General features: G+C 26.3%; 4 protein-coding genes across 6 annotated transcripts; all 4 read left to right on the forward strand.

Annotated features, from left to right (window-relative positions):
* The first annotated feature begins 275 nt into the window (after positions 1-275).
* Positions 276-5,136, forward strand: LOC105430603 (uncharacterized). 3 transcript variants are annotated; one of them, XM_089071480.1, is made up of 5 exons: positions 276-369; positions 1,935-1,972; positions 2,252-2,518; positions 3,015-3,173; positions 4,502-5,136. In XM_089071480.1, the coding sequence occupies exons 1-5, from the start codon at positions 320-322 to the stop codon at positions 4,654-4,656; spliced, it is 669 nt and encodes a 222-aa protein (XP_088927606.1). In that variant the 5' UTR covers positions 276-319; the 3' UTR covers positions 4,657-5,136. The 3 variants fall into 3 exon arrangements, with proteins under 3 accessions (XP_088927606.1, XP_011642545.2, XP_011642562.2); XM_011644243.3 differs by lacking the exon at positions 276-369 and adding an exon at positions 1,433-1,607 and having other exon boundaries at positions 1,886-1,972; XM_011644260.3 differs by lacking the exon at positions 276-369 and adding an exon at positions 1,481-1,607.
* Positions 5,137-5,674: 538 nt separating this feature from the next.
* On the forward strand, positions 5,675-8,902 carry LOC105430667 (circadian clock-controlled protein daywake-like). The gene is made up of 5 exons (XM_025219128.2): positions 5,675-6,182; positions 6,723-6,809; positions 6,960-7,232; positions 7,642-7,800; positions 8,315-8,902. The coding sequence occupies exons 1-5, from the start codon at positions 6,110-6,112 to the stop codon at positions 8,461-8,463; spliced, it is 741 nt and encodes a 246-aa protein (XP_025074913.2). The 5' UTR covers positions 5,675-6,109; the 3' UTR covers positions 8,464-8,902.
* A 1,095-nt stretch (positions 8,903-9,997) lies between these two features.
* On the forward strand, positions 9,998-13,048 carry LOC105433334 (circadian clock-controlled protein daywake-like). Its single transcript, XM_089071479.1, has 5 exons — positions 9,998-10,153; positions 10,567-10,653; positions 10,793-11,062; positions 11,563-11,721; positions 12,208-13,048. The coding sequence occupies exons 1-5, from the start codon at positions 10,081-10,083 to the stop codon at positions 12,357-12,359; spliced, it is 741 nt and encodes a 246-aa protein (XP_088927605.1). The 5' UTR covers positions 9,998-10,080; the 3' UTR covers positions 12,360-13,048.
* A 1,414-nt stretch (positions 13,049-14,462) lies between these two features.
* On the forward strand, positions 14,463-16,980 carry LOC105430599 (uncharacterized). Its single transcript, XM_089071481.1, has 5 exons — positions 14,463-14,536; positions 15,081-15,167; positions 15,310-15,576; positions 16,188-16,346; positions 16,764-16,980. The coding sequence occupies exons 1-5, from the start codon at positions 14,464-14,466 to the stop codon at positions 16,910-16,912; spliced, it is 735 nt and encodes a 244-aa protein (XP_088927607.1). The 5' UTR covers position 14,463; the 3' UTR covers positions 16,913-16,980.
* Positions 16,981-20,829: the final 3,849 nt, after the last annotated feature.

The raw sequence follows: 20,829 nt of genomic DNA on the forward strand, positions 1-20,829 counted from the left end.
AAAGTAAACTTCGATAATTATAAGGAAGAAGAGGGTAATTTTATTACTCGATTGTCGAGTACAGAGTATGTATCGGCACTGGGCCTCGCACGGACTTTTCCCACTATTTCGTCGCGTGATCCTCGTGTGATCGTAGCGTGGCTTCGTCGCTTTACAAAACGTTCTTGCGGTTTTCCAAAATTCGACTACAAAAATAATAAATAATTCTTATATATTGATTAAAATTGTAATCAAATAATTTAGAAAATAGAAAAAGATTAATTCTAATATTAATTTATTTACTTTTGTAGGACTTCCAGAATTCGACTTTCAAAGAGGCATGGAATTTGTTGCAAAGAAATCAGAAACGGAAAGTTACGCATCAAAAACGTATGCAGAATTGTCAAATCTTTGCATCAAAAAATTCCTTCCAAGCTTCTTAAAATATTCATGATAAATATAAATGTTAAAAAGAACCGCTTCACACGTCTTCATTATATAATTGCTCTAAATATTTTGCAGTACATAACTGACCGAACTAAATTATCTTCTTTTTGAGCATAATTAATAATCTATAATTCAACAAAGATTTTGCAGTTTTTCTCATAAGTATCTAGTCTTCTGAAAGTATCTAACTTGACTAAAGATCTACATACACGCGTGCGCGAACACGCACGCACAAATATAAAGTAATAAAGTGTGTATGCGCGCGCGCGCGCGCGCGTGTGTGTGTGTGTGTGTGTGTGTGTGTACATTATATGTATGTATATATATATATATATGTATATGTACATATGTAGGTATGTATGTCTGTATGTATGTATGTATATTCAATATTTTAAACCAAAATAATGTGTGTGTGCGTGTTTGTAATGCAATATCAGAAAACTTTAAAAGAAAATATAAAATAGTAACATTCAAAAGACTTCTGTTTATCAAATGCAGATTTCTTTCATATCATTAATCAAAAATTATACATGTAGCAAAAATTAATACTTAATACGTATGTAAAAAAACAACAATATTGTGACAATCAACATCTTTGACCTCTTTTTTATTCTTTTTACGACATTTTTATTAGCGTTTAATAACTATTAATAATACAATCTATAATGATAATTATTTAATAATTTATAATTAATTAAAAACTTTAACTCTTAAATTTTATATTAACATATTTAACTGTTAAAAATAGTAATATAAATAGGAAAAACACAATATATAATCATAAATTATTTTTATATTAATTGGAAATATAAATATACGTTAAATAATTTGCATAATGCAAATCGTTTTAGATTTTGTTTTGTAAGTATACATTTCTATGAAAATTAGTGATATGCTCATATTAAATGCTGGTACTTTCATAAAAAATTATTAAAGTGAAACACATTTTTTGTCATAAAACAATAAATAATGTAACACACAAAAACTGACTCATTTGTGTGTACTACGTATCAACATATCAAGGATATTATTACGTACTTAACAAAAGCTATATAAGACTGACACTTAAACTCCATCGGGCTATTTGTTAAATCATTGCACAAACAGAATGATGCTATATATTCTTAGCGCGTTCAGTGTTGTAATATTTGGTTTATGTTCAATGGAGGAACTTACGCTTCGTAAGTTATTTTTTAAAAGTTCTTTACATTTTTGAAAAGCAAATATTTCATAGGCAAGTTAAAACCATAAGTGTAACAATAATTATAATAATATTAAATGAAACAAAACAATTAGAGGAAGGTTCTTGTTGTACATGCTGTCATCATACATACACATAATTAACAAATACTTATTTTTTTATATTTATATCATTCCTAGTAACTAAAGTAACTAAAAAGTGTATTTTAATATTTCTATTATTATACTATTATTTTATTGCATTTCTGTTTTTCTTCAGCTGTAATTTCATGTAAGCAAAATTCAATTAATTATTTTACTTGCTTAAGACATGCAGTCCAAGAAGCATGGCCACAATTTCTTAAAGGTAATTCATTTAAAAATAATTGAACTTTTATTATTTAAATTTATGTTTTTATTTAATTTATTTAATTTACACATCATTTTAATTATATTTTTATTTAATTCATATCTTATTATCTTATTATCGATGTTTGTTATCTTAAACACAATTATTTTATGCATTATTGAGACAAATAATTACATAAAATAATAATAATATAATAAATAAACTTTTATGTATTAATTAAAATTGTAATTGAATAATTTAAAAAATAGAAAATGATTAATTCATTTATCTTGATAGGGCTACCAGAATTCGACTTTCCAAGATTAGATCCATTATTTTATGAACATGGACGAATTTTGTATGACAAAGACGACGTACATGTAGAAGTATTTGCTTCAAATGTTAGTACCATTGGTTTGTCAAATGTTCGTTTCATGGATGTAAGATCGTACATTTTCAATAATAGCATTCGTTTGGAAATTGATGGACAAGTATCGAAAATGTTACTTAAAGGTTATGTAAAAACACGAGGAAGTCTAAGCATACTCAAAATAGACGGAAATGGTAAATAAAATTTACGTTAAATCGAATATATTCTATACTATGAAATTTCTTCTTTATAATTACAAAGAATAATTATATACAATATTCTTCAATAAACAAAAGAAAAAATCTGGTGTAATAATAAAATCTATTTTATTACAATTATTATTCATCAATTAACACAATGTAAAATACTAATGTAAAAATAAAATAATGTAAAATTGTACACATATAGAAATCTGTGTATATGTGAATGTGTGTATTACAAAATAAATATAAATACACACATTCTCATATATATAATATCCCATACAAATGTTCTTTTAACATAAAATTAATAATTATACTATAAATTATATTATAAAAATAGTAATAGTGTCTACGGTTTTCTTCCCATTTCATACTTCACAATTCTTAAGAAATAATTTATGACTTTTAAATAATATTATAATTACTACCAATTAATAATTTTTAATATTATACCTATTGTATCAATATTTTAATTTCTATGTTACAGGATACTTCAATATAATTGCAAACGATGTCAGAATGACATGGATTATAAACGGACATGTGGTAAATGATACATTGATTATAGACTGTTTCCACACCGCACCTTCAGTTGCAAAAGTACAACTTGCCTTACACGACTTTTTCGATGGCAATAAAGAGTTTAGTAAGTATTAAATAAATTCAAACATAATATCTTACTATTTCCTCTTCATTGATTTATAAACTAAATTATTTAAATAAAAATGTTTATCTAATTTAATATTCAAATATTTAATTATTATTATTATACAGAAAACGTTTAAAGATGAGAAAGATGATTGAGTGAAAGGTGATTGAGTTATCGCGAATTCCTTTTATATTTATTTAGAAATAACTATTTAAGATTCGTAATCAAAGTTAATTGTATAAAAAAAATTGTATAAAAAGGATAAAAAGGAGATAGAGAGAGAGAGAGAGAGAGAGAGAGAGAGAGAGAGAGAGAGAGAGAAGAGAGAGAGGAAGGGAGGAGGTCTAAAGATATTTTCTAAATTCAAATATTTCAAGTTACACTATTACAAATTAAAATTTATTAAATTTAACAAATTTTAATTTTTGCGAAAGTTTTCTAAATTCAAGTTTTCTTATTTATTAATATAAGTATTTAACTTAATTATTTAACTTAAGATGAACATATGTTTAAATGCATGTCATAAACGTAAAGATTTTTGTTAACATAATTTCTTAACTTATAAAATTTAAATAATCATAATCATTTTAGAATATTTTTAGTACATAATAAAATGAATACATGGAAGACATAATAAATTACAATATAGGAGATAATTATTTTTAGTGATATTGTAATGTAATCTTTCTTGATATTTATTAAGAAAGATTACATTTCATACAACTAAAATTAAAGTTAAACTGAAAAAAATATTTCTTACACTTTAATATAGTTCAGATTAAAAATATAAAATTAATAATACCTTTAAAGATTTGAAATATTGCATTTATTACAATTACAAATTTTAACAGAAGTTAATTTTTTAAAGACTTAACTATAGTAAACATGAAAAAAGGATATCCATGGTGTAAAGAAACATCTGTCTCCTTATACCTTCGCGATATCCATTTTATGTTCAGGCAGAACTCAATAAAACAATTTGTTTTTCAGATGTCAAACAATGTTTGTATAGATTAGTTAATTCAATTATTTATTTATAACACTATCGATTTAATAAATATTTTATAAATAAATAAATATATATATATATATATATTTATATTATCATAATGTTTATCCTTGTTGATTATAAAATTTTATATCGCTGTGCGAATAATGCTATGTGTGAATATAGCCCTTACTATGTGATTTATTTGATACTCTTTTCACAATATTTATTTTCATTTATTTATTTTACTTGTTTTGTAGGAACTTGTCTTTTTTAAAAATTTTATATTAATTTGTTTTTCTTAAATATACTTTTATACGTAAATTTCCGTTTGCAGGTGATCTTGTTGTGTCATTTGTAAACGAATACTGGCTGCCATTATATCGAATAGCATTGCCACCAACAGCTGACGTTTGGGACATATTTTTAACTAATATAACTAATCGCCTCTTTTCGAAAGTTTCCTTTTCAAAAGTATTTCCACAAAATTAATATATTTATTATATATGTCAAAATATAGTACCAAACCTTTGTAGAATAAAAAATATATTCAGTATTTGTATAAAAGGTTCATGAAATGTATTTCTGAAATCTTAGTGTAAACTTTATTTTTTAATTATCATTTACAACGAAAATAAAATAAATAACTTTAAATATTAATTACAGACAATGTTACAGACAAATTATTTTTCTCTCAATTATTGTGTATATATTTTTACATAATTTAAATAATTCATAAAAACAAATTATAGTTTCAAAGTAAAAATGTAAAAAAATTTAAAAGAAAACAGACGTTTATAGAGATTTCATATGTTTTTATGATCTTCATATGATCAATCGGAGGATTATTACATTATTACTACATAAAATAAAACAGTTAAAAGTTAACATAATGTAAATAAAAATCATTCTTTAATATTGCATATGTCATATATTTATGTAACAGGAAACAATAAAGTTGGCACCTTTTAATTCCTTTTTTGATCTTCTAATACATATTCTTAATGCTCAATGCTTATTAATGAGATTGTAAAATGTAATGATATTGTAATTGATTCTGAATATACAATTTTAAATTAAAAAAAAAGTTAAAATTATTGTTACAATTCATTGATAAATACATAATAATAAAAATTAAAAGAAATAGTATCATAGAAACATTATATCTAAACTTAAAAAATTTAAATATATACATACATTATTTCTGGAATTTTAAGATTTCTTCTCATAAAAGCAACAATAATGTAAAGAGAATCATATTTTTGTATGTGTGTGTGTGTGTGTGTGTGTGTGTGTGTGTGTGTGTGTGTGTGTGTGTGTGTGTGTGTGTGTGTGTGTGTGTGTGTGTGTGTGTGTGTGTGTGTGTGTGTGTGTGTGTGTGTGTGTGTGTGTGTGTGTGTGTGTGAATAAAGAATTTTATTTTGACTTTTCATATTAATATATAATACTTAATCAACAAAACTTTCTCGCAAGCCATGTATCAAAATAAAATTATATAAACAGATTACTCATTAAAAAATTATTTAATATTTCATGCTAACAACATAATACATAAATTATTAATACGATCTTCTTAAAATTTCATATGGCATATTATTTTACAAATAGTATTTACAATTTTCTTTTGATTAAGGTGACATATTTATTCAAAACTATTTCTCTGTATAGACAACTTATTTATATACTCCTTTTTAGAAAAAATATATAAGTATAATAAAAAATATATAAGTATATAATATGTTTCTTAATTATCAAAATAGCTTAAAAATTAATCTTTTATTGATTTATATTTACGTATTTTATATTTACGCATGTTTTAATGATAATCCGGTTTTATATAGCCTTTCACATAGAAAGGCTGTATGAGAGCCTTGAGAGTTGAGATTATATAAAACGTTCCACATCTGAATTGAACCATTCCCAAGAATGCTTAATAAAGGAGAAGATGTTATTTTACGTGCTAAGTGTATCTATTGTTACAACGTTGGGATTATCTGCAAACGTGCAACCTACGCTTCGTAAGCCCTTTTTAAAAATTCTTTCATTCTTTTAATAATAATATTGTATATCTATGGAAATTTTAATATTGTTTCCATTCATTTTGTATACACGCAGACAGTTGATTATACACAATCAACATCAAGTTGACATAAGAATTACTTCAAATAAGAAAGATATAATTTTTTTATTTGTTATTTCATAATACATTATAATAAAATCCTTTTTATTTCTTTTTCTTGTTATACGTTACTTTGCATTTTTCTGCAAATTTTTTTATTAATACTTGCAAATGATTTTATCATGCGCATGAGTGACAAATATCTGAGTACAATGAATACGATATTATTTATCACATTTAAAAAAAAGAATAAAAAAAATTATTTCTTATCACAGTCCATAAAACAGGAAATCTCATGCATATATACTCGACAAAAATAATTTTTTAAATTACTTATATTCATATGTTATATTTCCTTATATTATATTTTCTCTTTATATTCTATTAGTTTTGATATATTTATTGTACTTTATTTTATTCTATTTCTATTCCTACTCAGCTCTGATCACCTGTAAACGGGAGTCAGCTGATTATTCCGCTTGTTTAAAACATGCTATAAAGGAGGAATGGCCACGATTTTGTAAAGGTATTCAAAATGTGTAAAAAAATTTCATAAATCATAAATAAAAAATTAAATAGCTAAAATTTTATTCAAAGCAAGTAAATAGGATTAAAGTTTCATTAATCAAAGTGTTTTAAAATATGATTATTATCATTAATTTATTTACTCTGCCAGGTATTCCAGAAATTGGCTTTCCATCTTTAGATCCATTATTTTACAAATATGGCAAAGGTATATTTGATTCAGGCGAGATACGTGCAGAAGTGGTTATGAAAAATCTTACTTGCACTGGTTTAAAAGAAAGTCATTTTTCTGATGTGAGAACGCATTTTCTTGATGATGATGATGTTTTCCGTTTGGAAATCGCTGTACATGCACCGAAATTACATGTAAAGGGTTTTGTAAGAGCAACGGGTACAATAGGTCCATTCAGAATGAATAGTAAAGGTATAAAAATAAATTTTATGTAGTCGACATGAGTAGAAATATACCATTTTTTTACTTATATATCTACATTTATAATTAACATTTAATTAAATAATATATTAAATTGTGAACGCACGCATGGGGAAAAGACTGAATAGACTTCCTACAAAAAGTTAATAAAATCAAAGTTTTGTTACAAATTCATTATTAGTAAATTAAATAATTATAAGTATCCAAATTTACTATAATATACACAATAGAATGTGTATAAAGATACAATCATTTTACTCCATTATAAAATTAATAATTATTGTTTCATAATTTGAACTTTCTTAAAACAATGATCATTATTCCTTTTAAATTATTATTATTCTTTCCACACCTCAAAAAAGTTTATATTATAATTTTTATATTATAATTTATGTAACAGGTCCTTTTAACGTAACTATGGATGATGTAACAGGCACATGGAATTTAATAGGGCATGTAGTAAACGATACATGGATCGTAAAGAATTTCACTGTCGCTCCCACAATTCGAACATTCAAACTATATTCCGATGATTTGTTTGAGGGTAATAAAGAACTTAGTAAGTATTAAGTACGCTACATCGTAATTTTCTGTTATTTCTTTTTAATAAACATTCTCTCAAAAAAAAAAAGAAAATTAGAACTTTATTACATAACACTTCACAAGTAAAGCCTTCTCTTATTGTTTTTTCTTTCTCTTATTTTTATGTGTATTTATTTATTTATTTTTTTTTTGTAAATATAAGTTCATAATATAAAACTCAAACACAATTTACTACTTATGTTTATTTGCAACTTCTGTTTATATATCACTAAGTATTAAATTTAACTATATCGTAGTTCTTATGCTACTTTTTATACACACTTTCAAAGAAAATCAAACTTAAAACTTTATTAATTTACAAGTTAAAATCTTATCTTATTATTTTTTTCTTTTTTTCTTTGTTTTTATATGACTTCTTTGATTTACTTATTTTTTATAAATATATGATCATAATATGAAACTGACACACAACTGCAACATATTTGTTTTTTCCTAAAATACATTTTATATATAATAACTTTTATTTTCAGATAATCTTATTTTAGCTTTTGTAAACGAGTATTGGCCGCCATTATATCGAGTGATGTTGCCAATAATGGCCGAAATATGGGATCCGTGGATAACTGGCATTGTCAATAATCTTTTCTCGAAAGTTTCATTTTCACAGATATTTCCATAAGACTGATGTTTATTACATATTAAAAGACGAAATTAACTTGTATTGACAAATACAAGTAACGTGAAAACTATCTCAAATAGTATAAAACAAATTTAATTTTTCTTATATAAAAAAGCCAAAAACAATTTTAAAGCTTTTTATATTACATATTTTATGAGATGAGCAAAGGAGAGAAAGAAAACACATTTTACTTATGAATGCATGACGCTAAATTGTTTATTTAATAAACCTTTAAATTTTTTTATATATTTTGAATAAATACATTTATTTTACCAATTTCTTTTTTAATTTAAAAGGCAAGCTAGTTATAAAGATAATTCAGAATGTCAAATCTTGCAATCTCTACAAAGAATGCCACACATATGTTAATTATATGTCGCTCTATTTCTCTTTTTTTTGTACAGATTAATTGATCACAAATAAAAAAGTCGCATAATATAATTTAATCGTTCTATTTAATCGTTCACGGTTATATTTTGACATATATAATTATATTTCAACATATATCAAATAATTATTTAATTTTTGACTGCAATAGAAGATTAAAATCTCTTTTGAATATAGCTCTTTGTTCCACGTATATGTTAATACTTTTGTTACTACATCTCATAGGCAAAAGAAGGGAATAGGATAAAGATAATATCCAAGTATGTATGTGACGAAAATAAGATGCAAAAAATCTGAGCAAGAAATGAAAGACACAGCTTTGGAATAAAAGTCAGAAAGAAAAAGTTAAAATAGACATCAAGAACATGAAAAAAATTGTCAAACTTTTGCATCAAAAAATTCATATCATACACCTCCGTTCTATAACTGTTTAATCTAAATTTTTTCTAGTGTATAACCGATCGAACTAAGTTTCATTTTCTTTGAGCATTGATAATTAAATTTATGATTTGGCGAATAAGATTTTGCATTCTTCAAACAAAAAATTAATATATATGTATCTATTATTTCAAATCAACAATATGTATGTGTGTGTGTTTTATAAATGTGCGTATGTATGTTTTGCATATTATAAATATCCATTATTATTTATGACAGAGTCTTCGGAATTTTCCTTGCTCGTTCTTCAAACTCTGTGTGTGTGTGTGTGTGTGTGTGTGTGTGTGGGGGGGGGGGGGGTGTACAGTCATGAATATAATTTCTTGCAGAACCAAATATATCGGTTTTACGCCAATAGCGAAAATATGCCTACAAATTATATAGACAAATTAATTATTAAAAAAAATTTCCATTTTATGTTAACAACATATAAATTATTAGCATGAACTTCTTAAAACTTTTTACGATGCATGTTATTCTAGGAACTGTGTTTACAATTGTTCTTTAATTAAGATGACATATTTACTCAAAACGATTTCTCTGTATAGATTTCTCTGTAGACAAATTATTAATATACTTTTCCTTAGAATAGTTATAAAGATATAATCTATTTCTCTCTATTAAAACAACTTAGTTCTTAGTCTTGATTACTTTTTTACCGGTTTTATCTACGCATGTTTTAATGCATTCATCGGTTTCATTATATATCGCTAAAGATCTTGAGAAGTGAGATTATATAAAGCGTTCCACATCTGATTGAATTATTCTCAAGAATATCAAACAAAAAGTAAGATGTTATTCTACGTACTAAGTATATTCAGCTTTGTAACGTTGGGATTATATACAAATGGACAATTTACGCTTCGTAAGTCTTTTTTCATAATTCTCTCTCTCTTTTAATAATATTATTGCATATCTACGTGCCAAATTTTAATATGCTGTCACTTAACATGTAAACAATTTATTGTATACAATCAACATATAAAGTTGATGTAAGAACTGTTTCAAATAAAAAAGGTATAATTTATTATTCGTTACTTTATTATAATTACTTTTTCTTGTTATATGTATAATATTTACCACTATTAACATTATTTAAAAAACAATTTTTTAATCATTTTTTATCACGATTAAAAACTATCTCTTATCACGCACATATACTCGGCAAAAATAATCACTTTTTAAATTACATATTACATTTCCTTATATTATATTTTCTCTTCATATTCTATTAGTTTTGATTTATTGCTACTTCATTCTATTTTTATTCCTATTCAGCTTTGATCACCTGTAAGCGAGATTCAGATGATTATTCCGCTTGTTTAAAACATGCTGTAGAGGAGGCATGGCCACGATTTTATAAAGGTATCTTTTTTCAAAATGCTCAAAAATTTCATAAATTTATAAACAGATGAAATTTCATTTATAATAAGTAAAAATTAAAATTTGATTAATCTACTTTAAAATATAATAATAATTATTATTACTTTATTCACGCTGGCAGGTATTCCAGAAATAGATTTTCCATCGTTAAATCCATTACTTTACAAATATGGCAAAGGTATATTTGATTCAGGCGAAATACATGCAGAAGTAATTTTGATAAATGTTACTGTTACTGGTTTAACAGAATCTCGTCTTTCTGATGTGAAAACAAACTTTCTTGATAATGACATTTTCCGTTTGGAAATCGATGTACATGTACCGAAAATGTATATAAACGGTTTTGTAACAGCGATAGGTACTTTAGGTCCATTCAGACTTAAAAGTAAAGGTATATGAATAAATTTTATGTAGTCTACATGAATATGCCATACTTGGATATAAATATTAATATTATTTGTGTGTGTGTGTGTGTGTGTGTGTGTGTGTGTGTGTGTGTGTGTGTGTGTGTGTGTGTGTGTGTGTGTGTACACATATCAATATTTATATTCAACAATTAATTAAATATGTGTATTAAATTGCAAATGCACGCATGAAAAAGGCTCAACAGGCTTCTTAAAGAAATTAATAAAATCTAAATTTTGTTAGAAGTTTATTATTAGTCAATTAAAATATTTATATCGTATAATATAAATTTATTCCAATATATATTATGTAATATGTAATGTATGTTTACACACACAAACCTTTTTCTCTATTATAAAATTAATAATTACTGTTTTATAATTTGAACATTTTTAAAAAAGTAATCATTATTTTTTTTTATATTATTATTATCCTTGATACATTCTAAAAATATTTATATTATTTACGTTATAATTTATGTAACAGGACCTTTTAACCTAACTACGGATGACGTGATAGGCACATGGAATTTCATAGGGCCTGTGTTAAATGATACATGGATTGTAAAGAATGCCATTTACTATCCCTCAATTCGAAAATTGCAACTATATTCCGATGATTTATTCGATGGTAATAAAGAGCTCAGTAAGTATTAAATTCAATTATATCATAATTTCTTGCTATTTTTTTTAATACATACCTTCAAAAAAGAAAAGAAAAATTAGAATTTTATTACACAAGACTTCACAAATAATGTCTCATCTTATTATATTTTCTTCATGTTATTTTTATGTGCTTACTTATTTTTTACAAATACAAGATCATAATATAAAACTCATACAATTATCACATATTTATAATATATTAAGTAAAGTATAGTAAGTATTAAATTCAATTATATTATAATTCTTTTAATAGTACTACTTTTTGTAATACACAACTTCAAAAAGAAAAAGAATTAAAACTTTACTATTTATAAGTTAGAATCTTATCTTATAGCTTTGTCTATCTTGATATCTTTATGTGTATTACTATTTGCAAATATATAATCGTAATCTAAAACTGATACACAATTGTAACATATTTGTTTTTTTCTTAAAACACATTTTTAAATATCAATTTTATATTTAGATGATCTCATCCTAACTTTCGTAAACGAGTATTGGCCGCCAATATATCGAGCAATGTTGCCAATAATGGTCAAATTGTGGGATCCATGGCTAGCTGACATTGCCAATAGGTTTTTTTCGAAAGTTTCTTTCTCACAACTATTTCCAGCCTAATACATAAGTCTAATGTATTTATAAATCTAATGTATTTACATTTAAAAGATATTAACAAATTCAAATAACATAAAAGCTATTTCGGATAATACAAAACAAACTTAATTTATGTTATGTAAAAAACAATTTCGAAGCTTTCTATATAATACATCCTTTATATATTCTATAAGCAAAGGAAAGAAATGAAAAGAAAGACATTTTTCACTTATGAATGCATAATAGTAACTCGTTAAATTATTTTATTTAATAAACTTTCGATTTTTTTATAAATTTTTGAATACAAACATTTATTTTGCCAATGCCTTTTTTAATTTAAGAAAACAAGCTGTTTTTGAATATTCAAAACATCGAATTTTGCAATCTCTATGAAAAATGACACGCATGTATTAATTATATCTCGTCTTATTTCTTATTTTTTATAAATTAATTGATCACAAATAAAAAAGTCGCAAAATCTTACTTTAATCATTTAACATACAATTATATTTCGACATATATTATACGATTATTTAATTTTTAATTAAAATTTCTTTAATTTTTAATACAAAATTAAAATCTCTAAATAGCTCTTCGTTCCATATACATATGTTGATATTTTTGTAATTGTATCTCAGAAGAATAAAATATCTAAATATGTATGTAATAAGAATAAAATGTGTCAAATAAAGATGTCTAAGCAAAAAATAAAAGAGCACGGAATTTGCTGCAGATAGAAATCAAAAAGAAAAAGTTAAAATGCGCACTAAAAATGCAAAAAGAATTTTCAAATTTTTGCATAAAAAAATTCTCTTTCCAAATCTTTTAGAATATTACTAAAACACAAACTTTTAGGAACCACACCATACACCTTTGTTGTATAATTGTTTACTCTAAATTCTTCAGTAATACATAGCTGATTGAACTTTCAAGAAATTTTATTTCTTTTAGGCATTGATAATTAAATCTACAATTCGGCGAACAAGAATTTTATAGTTTTTCTCAAATCTCGATTAAAAATTCAATACGTGTGTATTCGATATTTTATGAACAATATGTGAACGTGTGTATGCGTGTGGGTGTGTGTGTGTGTGTGTGTGTGTGTGTGTGTGTGTGTGTGTGTGTGTGTGTATGTGTGTGTGTGTGTAAAGAACTTTATTTTAATACTTTTATATTAACACGTAACATTTAAATTAATCAGCAAAATTTTGCTACATACTAAATATTGCATAAAATAAAATTTGTGGTTACGGTTTCTTGATTGGATAAAATTATTAAGATAAAAAATATATTGTACAACATTTCGGGTGTCATACTAACGATTTAGTATAATATATTATACGTGATAATATTGAATCTGTATGGTCAAGTTCGACTTTCAAATAATTCGATTTTCCTTTGATTATTGCGACTGCTTATATTGGTTTCTGATCTAAAATTGCTTCAATCTGACTCATCGAATGCTCGCAAATTTCACAGTGAGTCTATACTCAACTCGCAAAGGTACACAGTCGACAAAATATACAAATATCGAGTAAACTCGCAGAATCAATCGCGACATTGAGAAATACAAACTCGTCGTTACTTTGTCATCTGAATATTTTTATCCTCGCACTTTCAACAGTTGTAAATATGATTCAAGGTTTCTTGCAAAATTAAACATATCGGTTTCATGTCAACGGCGAAAATATGTCTACAAATTGTATAAATAAATTAATCATTAAAAAATTATTTTCCATTTTATGCTAATAACATAGTATATCATTATTTTATTACGAATTTCTCAAAATTTTTCATGCCACATGTGAGTCTATGAAATATGTTTAGAATTTTCTGTTGATTAAATTTATTTAAAACGCATTTTTATTCAACATTTTTTTTATTTCTCTGTATGAATAATTTACATACTATTTTAGAATAATTATAAAAGTATGACATATCTCCTGAATAATCAAATAAATCAAAATAGTTTAATACTCATAGATTAATTTTCTTATTTCGGTTTTATTTATACGTTTTAACACGTCATCAGATTTTATTATATCGTTAAAAACCTTGAAAGCTGAGGTTATATAAAACATTCTACGTCTGATTGAATTATTCTCAAGACTACCGAATAAAGTATAAGATGTTATACTACATGCTAAGTGTATTCAGTTTTGTAACGTTGGGATTATCTACAAGTGGACAATTTACGCCTCGTAAGACTTCTTTAATAATTTTTTCCCTGTTTTAGTAATATTATCGCATATCTTTATGCCAAATTTTAATATCAATTTTAATATCAACCACTTAATATATAAACAGTTTACAGTAAACATGTTTACTGTATACAATCAACATTAAGTTGATGTAAGAATTACTTCAAATAAGAAAGGTATAATTTTTCATTACTTTACTATAATTACTTTTGTTTTTTATACGTTTACTTTGCATGTTTTTTACCAAATGCTTTTATTAATACTTGCAAATAATTTTCTGTATGAGTAGCGAATATCATAAATAACTATGGGAACATTATTTACCACTTTAAAAAAAAATGAAAAAAATCGCTTTTCAGTTATATAAAATAGAAACATCTCATAACGTACATATATATTTGGCAAAAGTAATTATCACTTTTTAAATTACATGTTATATTTTATTATATTTTTTTATATTCTGTAAGTATTGATAAATTTATTACTGTTCTAAATTTATTACTGCTCTGTTTTACTTCTCTGTTCTACGTCTATTCCTATTCAGCTCTGATCACCTGTAAGCGAGATTCAGATAATTATTCAGCTTGTTTAAAACACGCTATACAGGAGGCATGGCCACGATTTAATAAAGGTATGTTTTTTCAAAATATATATTAAAATTTCGTAAGTTTACAAATAGCTGAAATATCATTTATGACAAGTAAAAAGGATTAAAGTTTCATCCATCGTACAACTCTAAAATATGTTTATTGTCAATTTATTCATGCTGACAGGTATTCCAGAAATAAGTTTTCCACCGTTAGATCCATTAGTTTTCAAATATGGTAAAATTATAGTTAATTCAGGCGAGATACATGCAGAAGTGGGTTTCACAAATCTTACTTATATTGGTTTATCAGAAGCTCATTTTTCTGATGTGAGAACACACTTTCTTGATAATGATTTCCGTTTAGAAGTCAATACAGATACACCCAAATTACAAATAAAGGGCTTTGTAACAGCGATGGATACTTTAGGTCCATTCAGACTTAACAGTAAAGGTACAAGAATAAATTTTATGTACTTTACATGAATAGAGATATACATATAAATTATCTCTGCTGTGTGCGTGCGTGCGTGCGTGTGTGCGTGCGTGCGTGCGTGCGTGTGTGTGTGCGCGCGCGCGCGCGCGTGTGTGTGTGTGTGTGTGTGTGTGTGTGTGTGTGGTGTGTACAATTTAATATACTATTTAATTATTTTTTGTATTATGTATATATATATATATATATATATATATATATATATACATATGATCAACAAATAATTAAATAGTAAAAAATAATTAAATATTAAATTATAAACGCACGTATGGATGACAGGGGAGAGGACTTCTACGAAAAATTAATAAAATCTGAGTTTTGCCAGAAGTTTAATATTAATCAAGTAAAGTATTTATACAGTATTTATAATATATACCAACTAAATTTATTCCAACATATGTATATCATAATATGTATGTTTATATATACAAATCTTTTTCTCTATTATATTAATAATTACTGTTTTATAATTTAAACTTTCTTAAAAAAAGTAATCATTATTTCTTTTACATTATCATTATTGTCACATTTTAAAAATATTTATATTATTTACGTTATAATTTATGTAATAGGTCCTTTCATCATAAGTCTAGATGATGTGGTAGGCACATGGGATTTAATAGGTGATGTAGTAAATGATACATGGATTGTAAAAAATTTTACTTACCCTCCTTCACCTCGAAAATTTAGACTAAATGCCGATAATTTAATCGAGGGTAATAAAGTGCTTAGTAAGTTTTAAATTCAACTGTATGATAATTTCTTTCTATTTTTGAAATACATACTTTCAAAAAATGGGAAATTAGAATTCTAATACTCACTTCATAAATGAGGTCTTAATTTATTATATTCTTTTTTTTTATTTTTATGTGTTTTTTTTATTTTTTGCAAACAAAGATCACGTAAAATATTAGATTCAATTATATCATAATATTTTTGCGTAATATTTTTTTGTAGTATATTTAAAGAAAAGAAAAGTTAGAATTTTACTACTTCACAAAAATTAAAATGTATAGTTTTTTATCTGTCTTAATATTTTTATGCGTTTTACTTTTAACAAATAAATATTCGTAAAATAAAGCCAATACAAAATTGCAACATATTTATTTCTTCTTAATACATGTTTATGTATCAATTTTTATTTTTAGATGATCTTATCTTAGGCTTTGTAAACGAGTTTTGGCCGCCATTATATCGAACAATGTTACCAGCAATGATCAAAATGTGGAACCCATGGCTAGTTGACATTGCCAATAATTTCTTTTCAAAAGTTTCTTTCTCGCAGCTATTTCCATAAGTCTGATGTATTCATTACATATTAAAAGATATTAACAAATTTAAATATAACATAAAAGCTATTTCGAATAGTAAAACCAAATTTCATTTATAATATATAAAATACATTTATATTACGTAAAAAATAAAAAATAAAATTTTTTATATTATATATTCTATAAGATAAGCAAAGGAAAAAAATAAAAAAAAGATACTTTTTACTTATAAATGTATAACAGTCACTCACTAAATTGTTTTATGTAATAAACTTCCAACTTTTCTGTAAATTTTGAATACATACATTTATTTTGCCTATTTCTTTTCTCAATTTAAGAAAGAAAGTTGTTCTTGAAAATAGAAATTCAGAATTCAAATTTGAAGTCTCTACAAAGGATGTCACGCATATATTAATTATATCTCGCCTATTTCCTTTTTTTTATATAGATTAATTAATCACAAATAAAAAAAGTCGCACAATACCCTAATCATTCAATATACAATTATGTTTCGACATATATCAAACGATTATTTAATTTTTTTTAACTGCAATAGAAGATTAAAATCTTTTTGGAACATAAAGGTTTAAAATCTTTTTTGAACATAGCGCTTCGTTCCATATATGTTGGTATTTTTGTTACTATCTTCAGAATTAGAAGACTAAAGTATTTAAATATATACGTGAATAATATGAAATAAATAAAAAAGAAAGAAATAGGAAGATACGAAATTTGCTGTGGATAGAAATCAGAAAAGAAAAGTTAAAATAGGCATTAAAAATGTGAAAAGAATTCAAATGTTCGCATTAAAAATTGTTTATTTTATAAAGTTTTGATTTTTTTTTTATAAATTTTAAATACATTTAATTTTAAATATATTTATTTTGTCAAATCCTCTTTAAAAAAAGCAAGTTGTTCTGGAACATAAACATTCAGAATATCAAACTTATGCAATTTCTACAAAGAACGCCATGCATGTATTAATCATGCCTACTCGCTCTATTTTCTTTTTTTTTATATAGATTAAATGATCATAAATAAAAAAGTTGTATAATACTTTATTTGTTCAACATACACTTATATTCCAATATGTGCATCAAATAATTTTTTTTAATTGCAATTTTAAATTGCAATAGAAGATTAAAATCTCTTTTGTAGCTCTTGTTCCACGAATATGATACGATGATGTTGATACTTTTATTACTATATCTTCGGAAAAATAAAGATAATAAGTATGTATGATGAGAATGAAATATGATAAATCCGAACAAGAAATGAAGAGACATTTGAGGAATTTGCTACGCATAGAAGTCAGAAAGGGAAAGTTAAAAGATACCAAGAACACGAAAAGAATTATCCAACTTTTGCATCAAAAAATTTTCTTTGCAAGTCTCTTAAAATATTCATAATAAAGTATAAACTTTTAAAAAAGACTACGTCATATATCTTCGTTGTATGACTGCTCTGAATTCTTCTCTAATAAACAACTGACCGAATAAATTTCGCTTTTCTCGAATGTCAGTAATTAAATCTATGATGCAACGAACAAGATTTTGCAACTTTTCTTCATGTATCTAGTTGACTAAGAAATCAATATATCCGATTTAAAATGTGTATGTATAATACACACACACACACACACGCGCGCGCGCGCGCGCGCGCGCGCGCGCGCATATATATATATATATATATATATATTTGAGAAAATTTGATGTAGATAAATGCAGAGCTACCAAGGTTTATCAAATCTTTCTAGTATCCACTTATATGTATGCGTACGCAGGTTCGTCAGAAGTTATAAATTTTTGGTTGGAAGTTTGCGCATTATCATAAATTTTTACACGCAATCTCGTGACTTCGAACTTTATAGACTCGAAATGCTCGAAGTAAACGCTAGCTCTAGTAGAAATCATATAACGCCTCCGGTTCATGTACAGAAACCAGTATATATACACGCATGAAGTTACAAATTTCCGCGCGAATGGCAACCCACGGCCATCAATCTTCACGGACGTCTGAGCGACTTCAAATTTTAAGGTTTTCAGAGTAACTTGCCGTCAGCAAAAACTCATACAATTCGATTCATTGATTCGAAAGTGTACAGCTCTGCAAAATTACAAATCCCGACACAGATGCTAACTCATCGTTATGGATTACTATTGTATGTGCATAACGACATTTTTAAGCTTCAACAGTGCAAAATTAATTCAATGAAATCACAAATATATACATAACATACATTTGCCTAATTCTTATAGAAAGATAAATAATAATAAAAAAAAACAAATTAAAAATAAAAATAAAAAAATGTTACGGAATAAGTACGAAGCGCACGCTTGATAGTATGTGTGTCTCGGTAGAATAAAAATTATAAAAAAATTTAGTACTTGTATAAATATTTTGTAAATAATAATTGCTTCATCATGCAAATTCGATAGCGCAACAACTCTGGCTCGTATTATATCACTTTCGACAAGCGGAGCTCAGATTGACAAAACCGATATTCCGCCGTGATGGAAACCGTCAAGTTTCCGCCACGCAACTGAATAAATCACAAATACACGACTACCTGTGGAGACCCACGTTAATGTCCGCTACGCGTGACGAGGTGCAATTAATCCGCGATAAGTGCAATTAATTTAGAGTGATTTTCTCCGCACGGTAACCGTTCCGAATTAAATCTGGCGCGATACATCATGCTGACAAGGAAAAAAATAAAAAAATAAAAATATGAAGAGGTCGAGCAAGAGGAGAGGAGACCCCGTACTTTCCTTCATCGGGCGAGGCAAACCAGAATGCAGAGGTGCGCACGTGGACGGAAACATCGATCGTGTGTCGGCCAGCGAAGTCGGTAGACGCGTGAATCTCAATTTGCCGGCTGGTCCCCGCGGACACGTGCCTCCACGTGTGTATCCGCTGAACATTTACATAAGGTACGGATGAGGCGGTAACACGCCGATATGCTCCCTTTCACAATGGGAGAGACGCAGTATTCACTTTTAAGAAGAATTAACTCTATAATTTAGAACGAGAGCAATCTATGTTTAAAAATATTTGACCTTTAACTAACGACACAAAATTTCAATTTCAACAATAAATTCTAATTTAATATTTAACATAAAAATATTTATCGCTATTTTGAAATGGGGAGAAAGTATATGCGCGGTTTGCATATATTATAAATAAGTATTCTTTCTTTTCCAAGTGGCTAAATGATGTTAGTATTTGTTCTTTTAAAACAACCAAAGTAATCAAATATTTTTTTTTAATCTTTCGGCATCAAATATTTTTTTTTAATCTTTTTTTTTAAAATGTTTTATCTTAGATTTTTCTTCTTTTTCAAGTTTTTATTTACACAAAATGGTAGTTATAGAATTATAAGAAAAATACCGACAGTGCGATAACATTCGGTTGATCGGGATAACATTATGAAAGCTTCCTCGGCACGGCATAGTTAATTAATCAAGCTTTTATGGCCGTCGTTCAATTGAGTTTTCTCGACCACTGTCCAGTTTATCGGTTATCTCTCTCTTTCTCTCTCGTTTCTTTTTCACTTTTTCTTTATCTTTTATCTTTTCTTTTTTCTCTTTTCTGTCGATTCATCTCGCTTCTGGACTCATGCTTGACCTTTCGCGGAACATCAATGCAAGGAAAACACGCCATTTGCTTTTGTATCATTCGCCAAGTTGCTCGTGCGATCTTGTAACCACATAAATTATTCATGTCGCGATTAATGCGGTTAAATATTTGGGTACTCCGTTATTCTTTCACTTTAGCACGTCGCGCCTCTGTGGATGCGAAGCACGGGGATTACCAGCTGCCACGCCTCGCGCAAACAAATTTTCGCGAGGAATCGCGTCGTCCCGACGCACAGCCGGCGACGTTCTTAATTGGTGCTAATTAGGCGGTTATACGTTAAATGCGCGAATGTCACAAACGCGCT

Source organism: Pogonomyrmex barbatus, unplaced genomic scaffold, assembly GCF_055798465.1.
Source record: "Pogonomyrmex barbatus isolate J1 unplaced genomic scaffold, ASM5579846v1 scaffold12, whole genome shotgun sequence".
NCBI lineage: Eukaryota > Metazoa > Arthropoda > Insecta > Hymenoptera > Formicidae > Pogonomyrmex > Pogonomyrmex barbatus.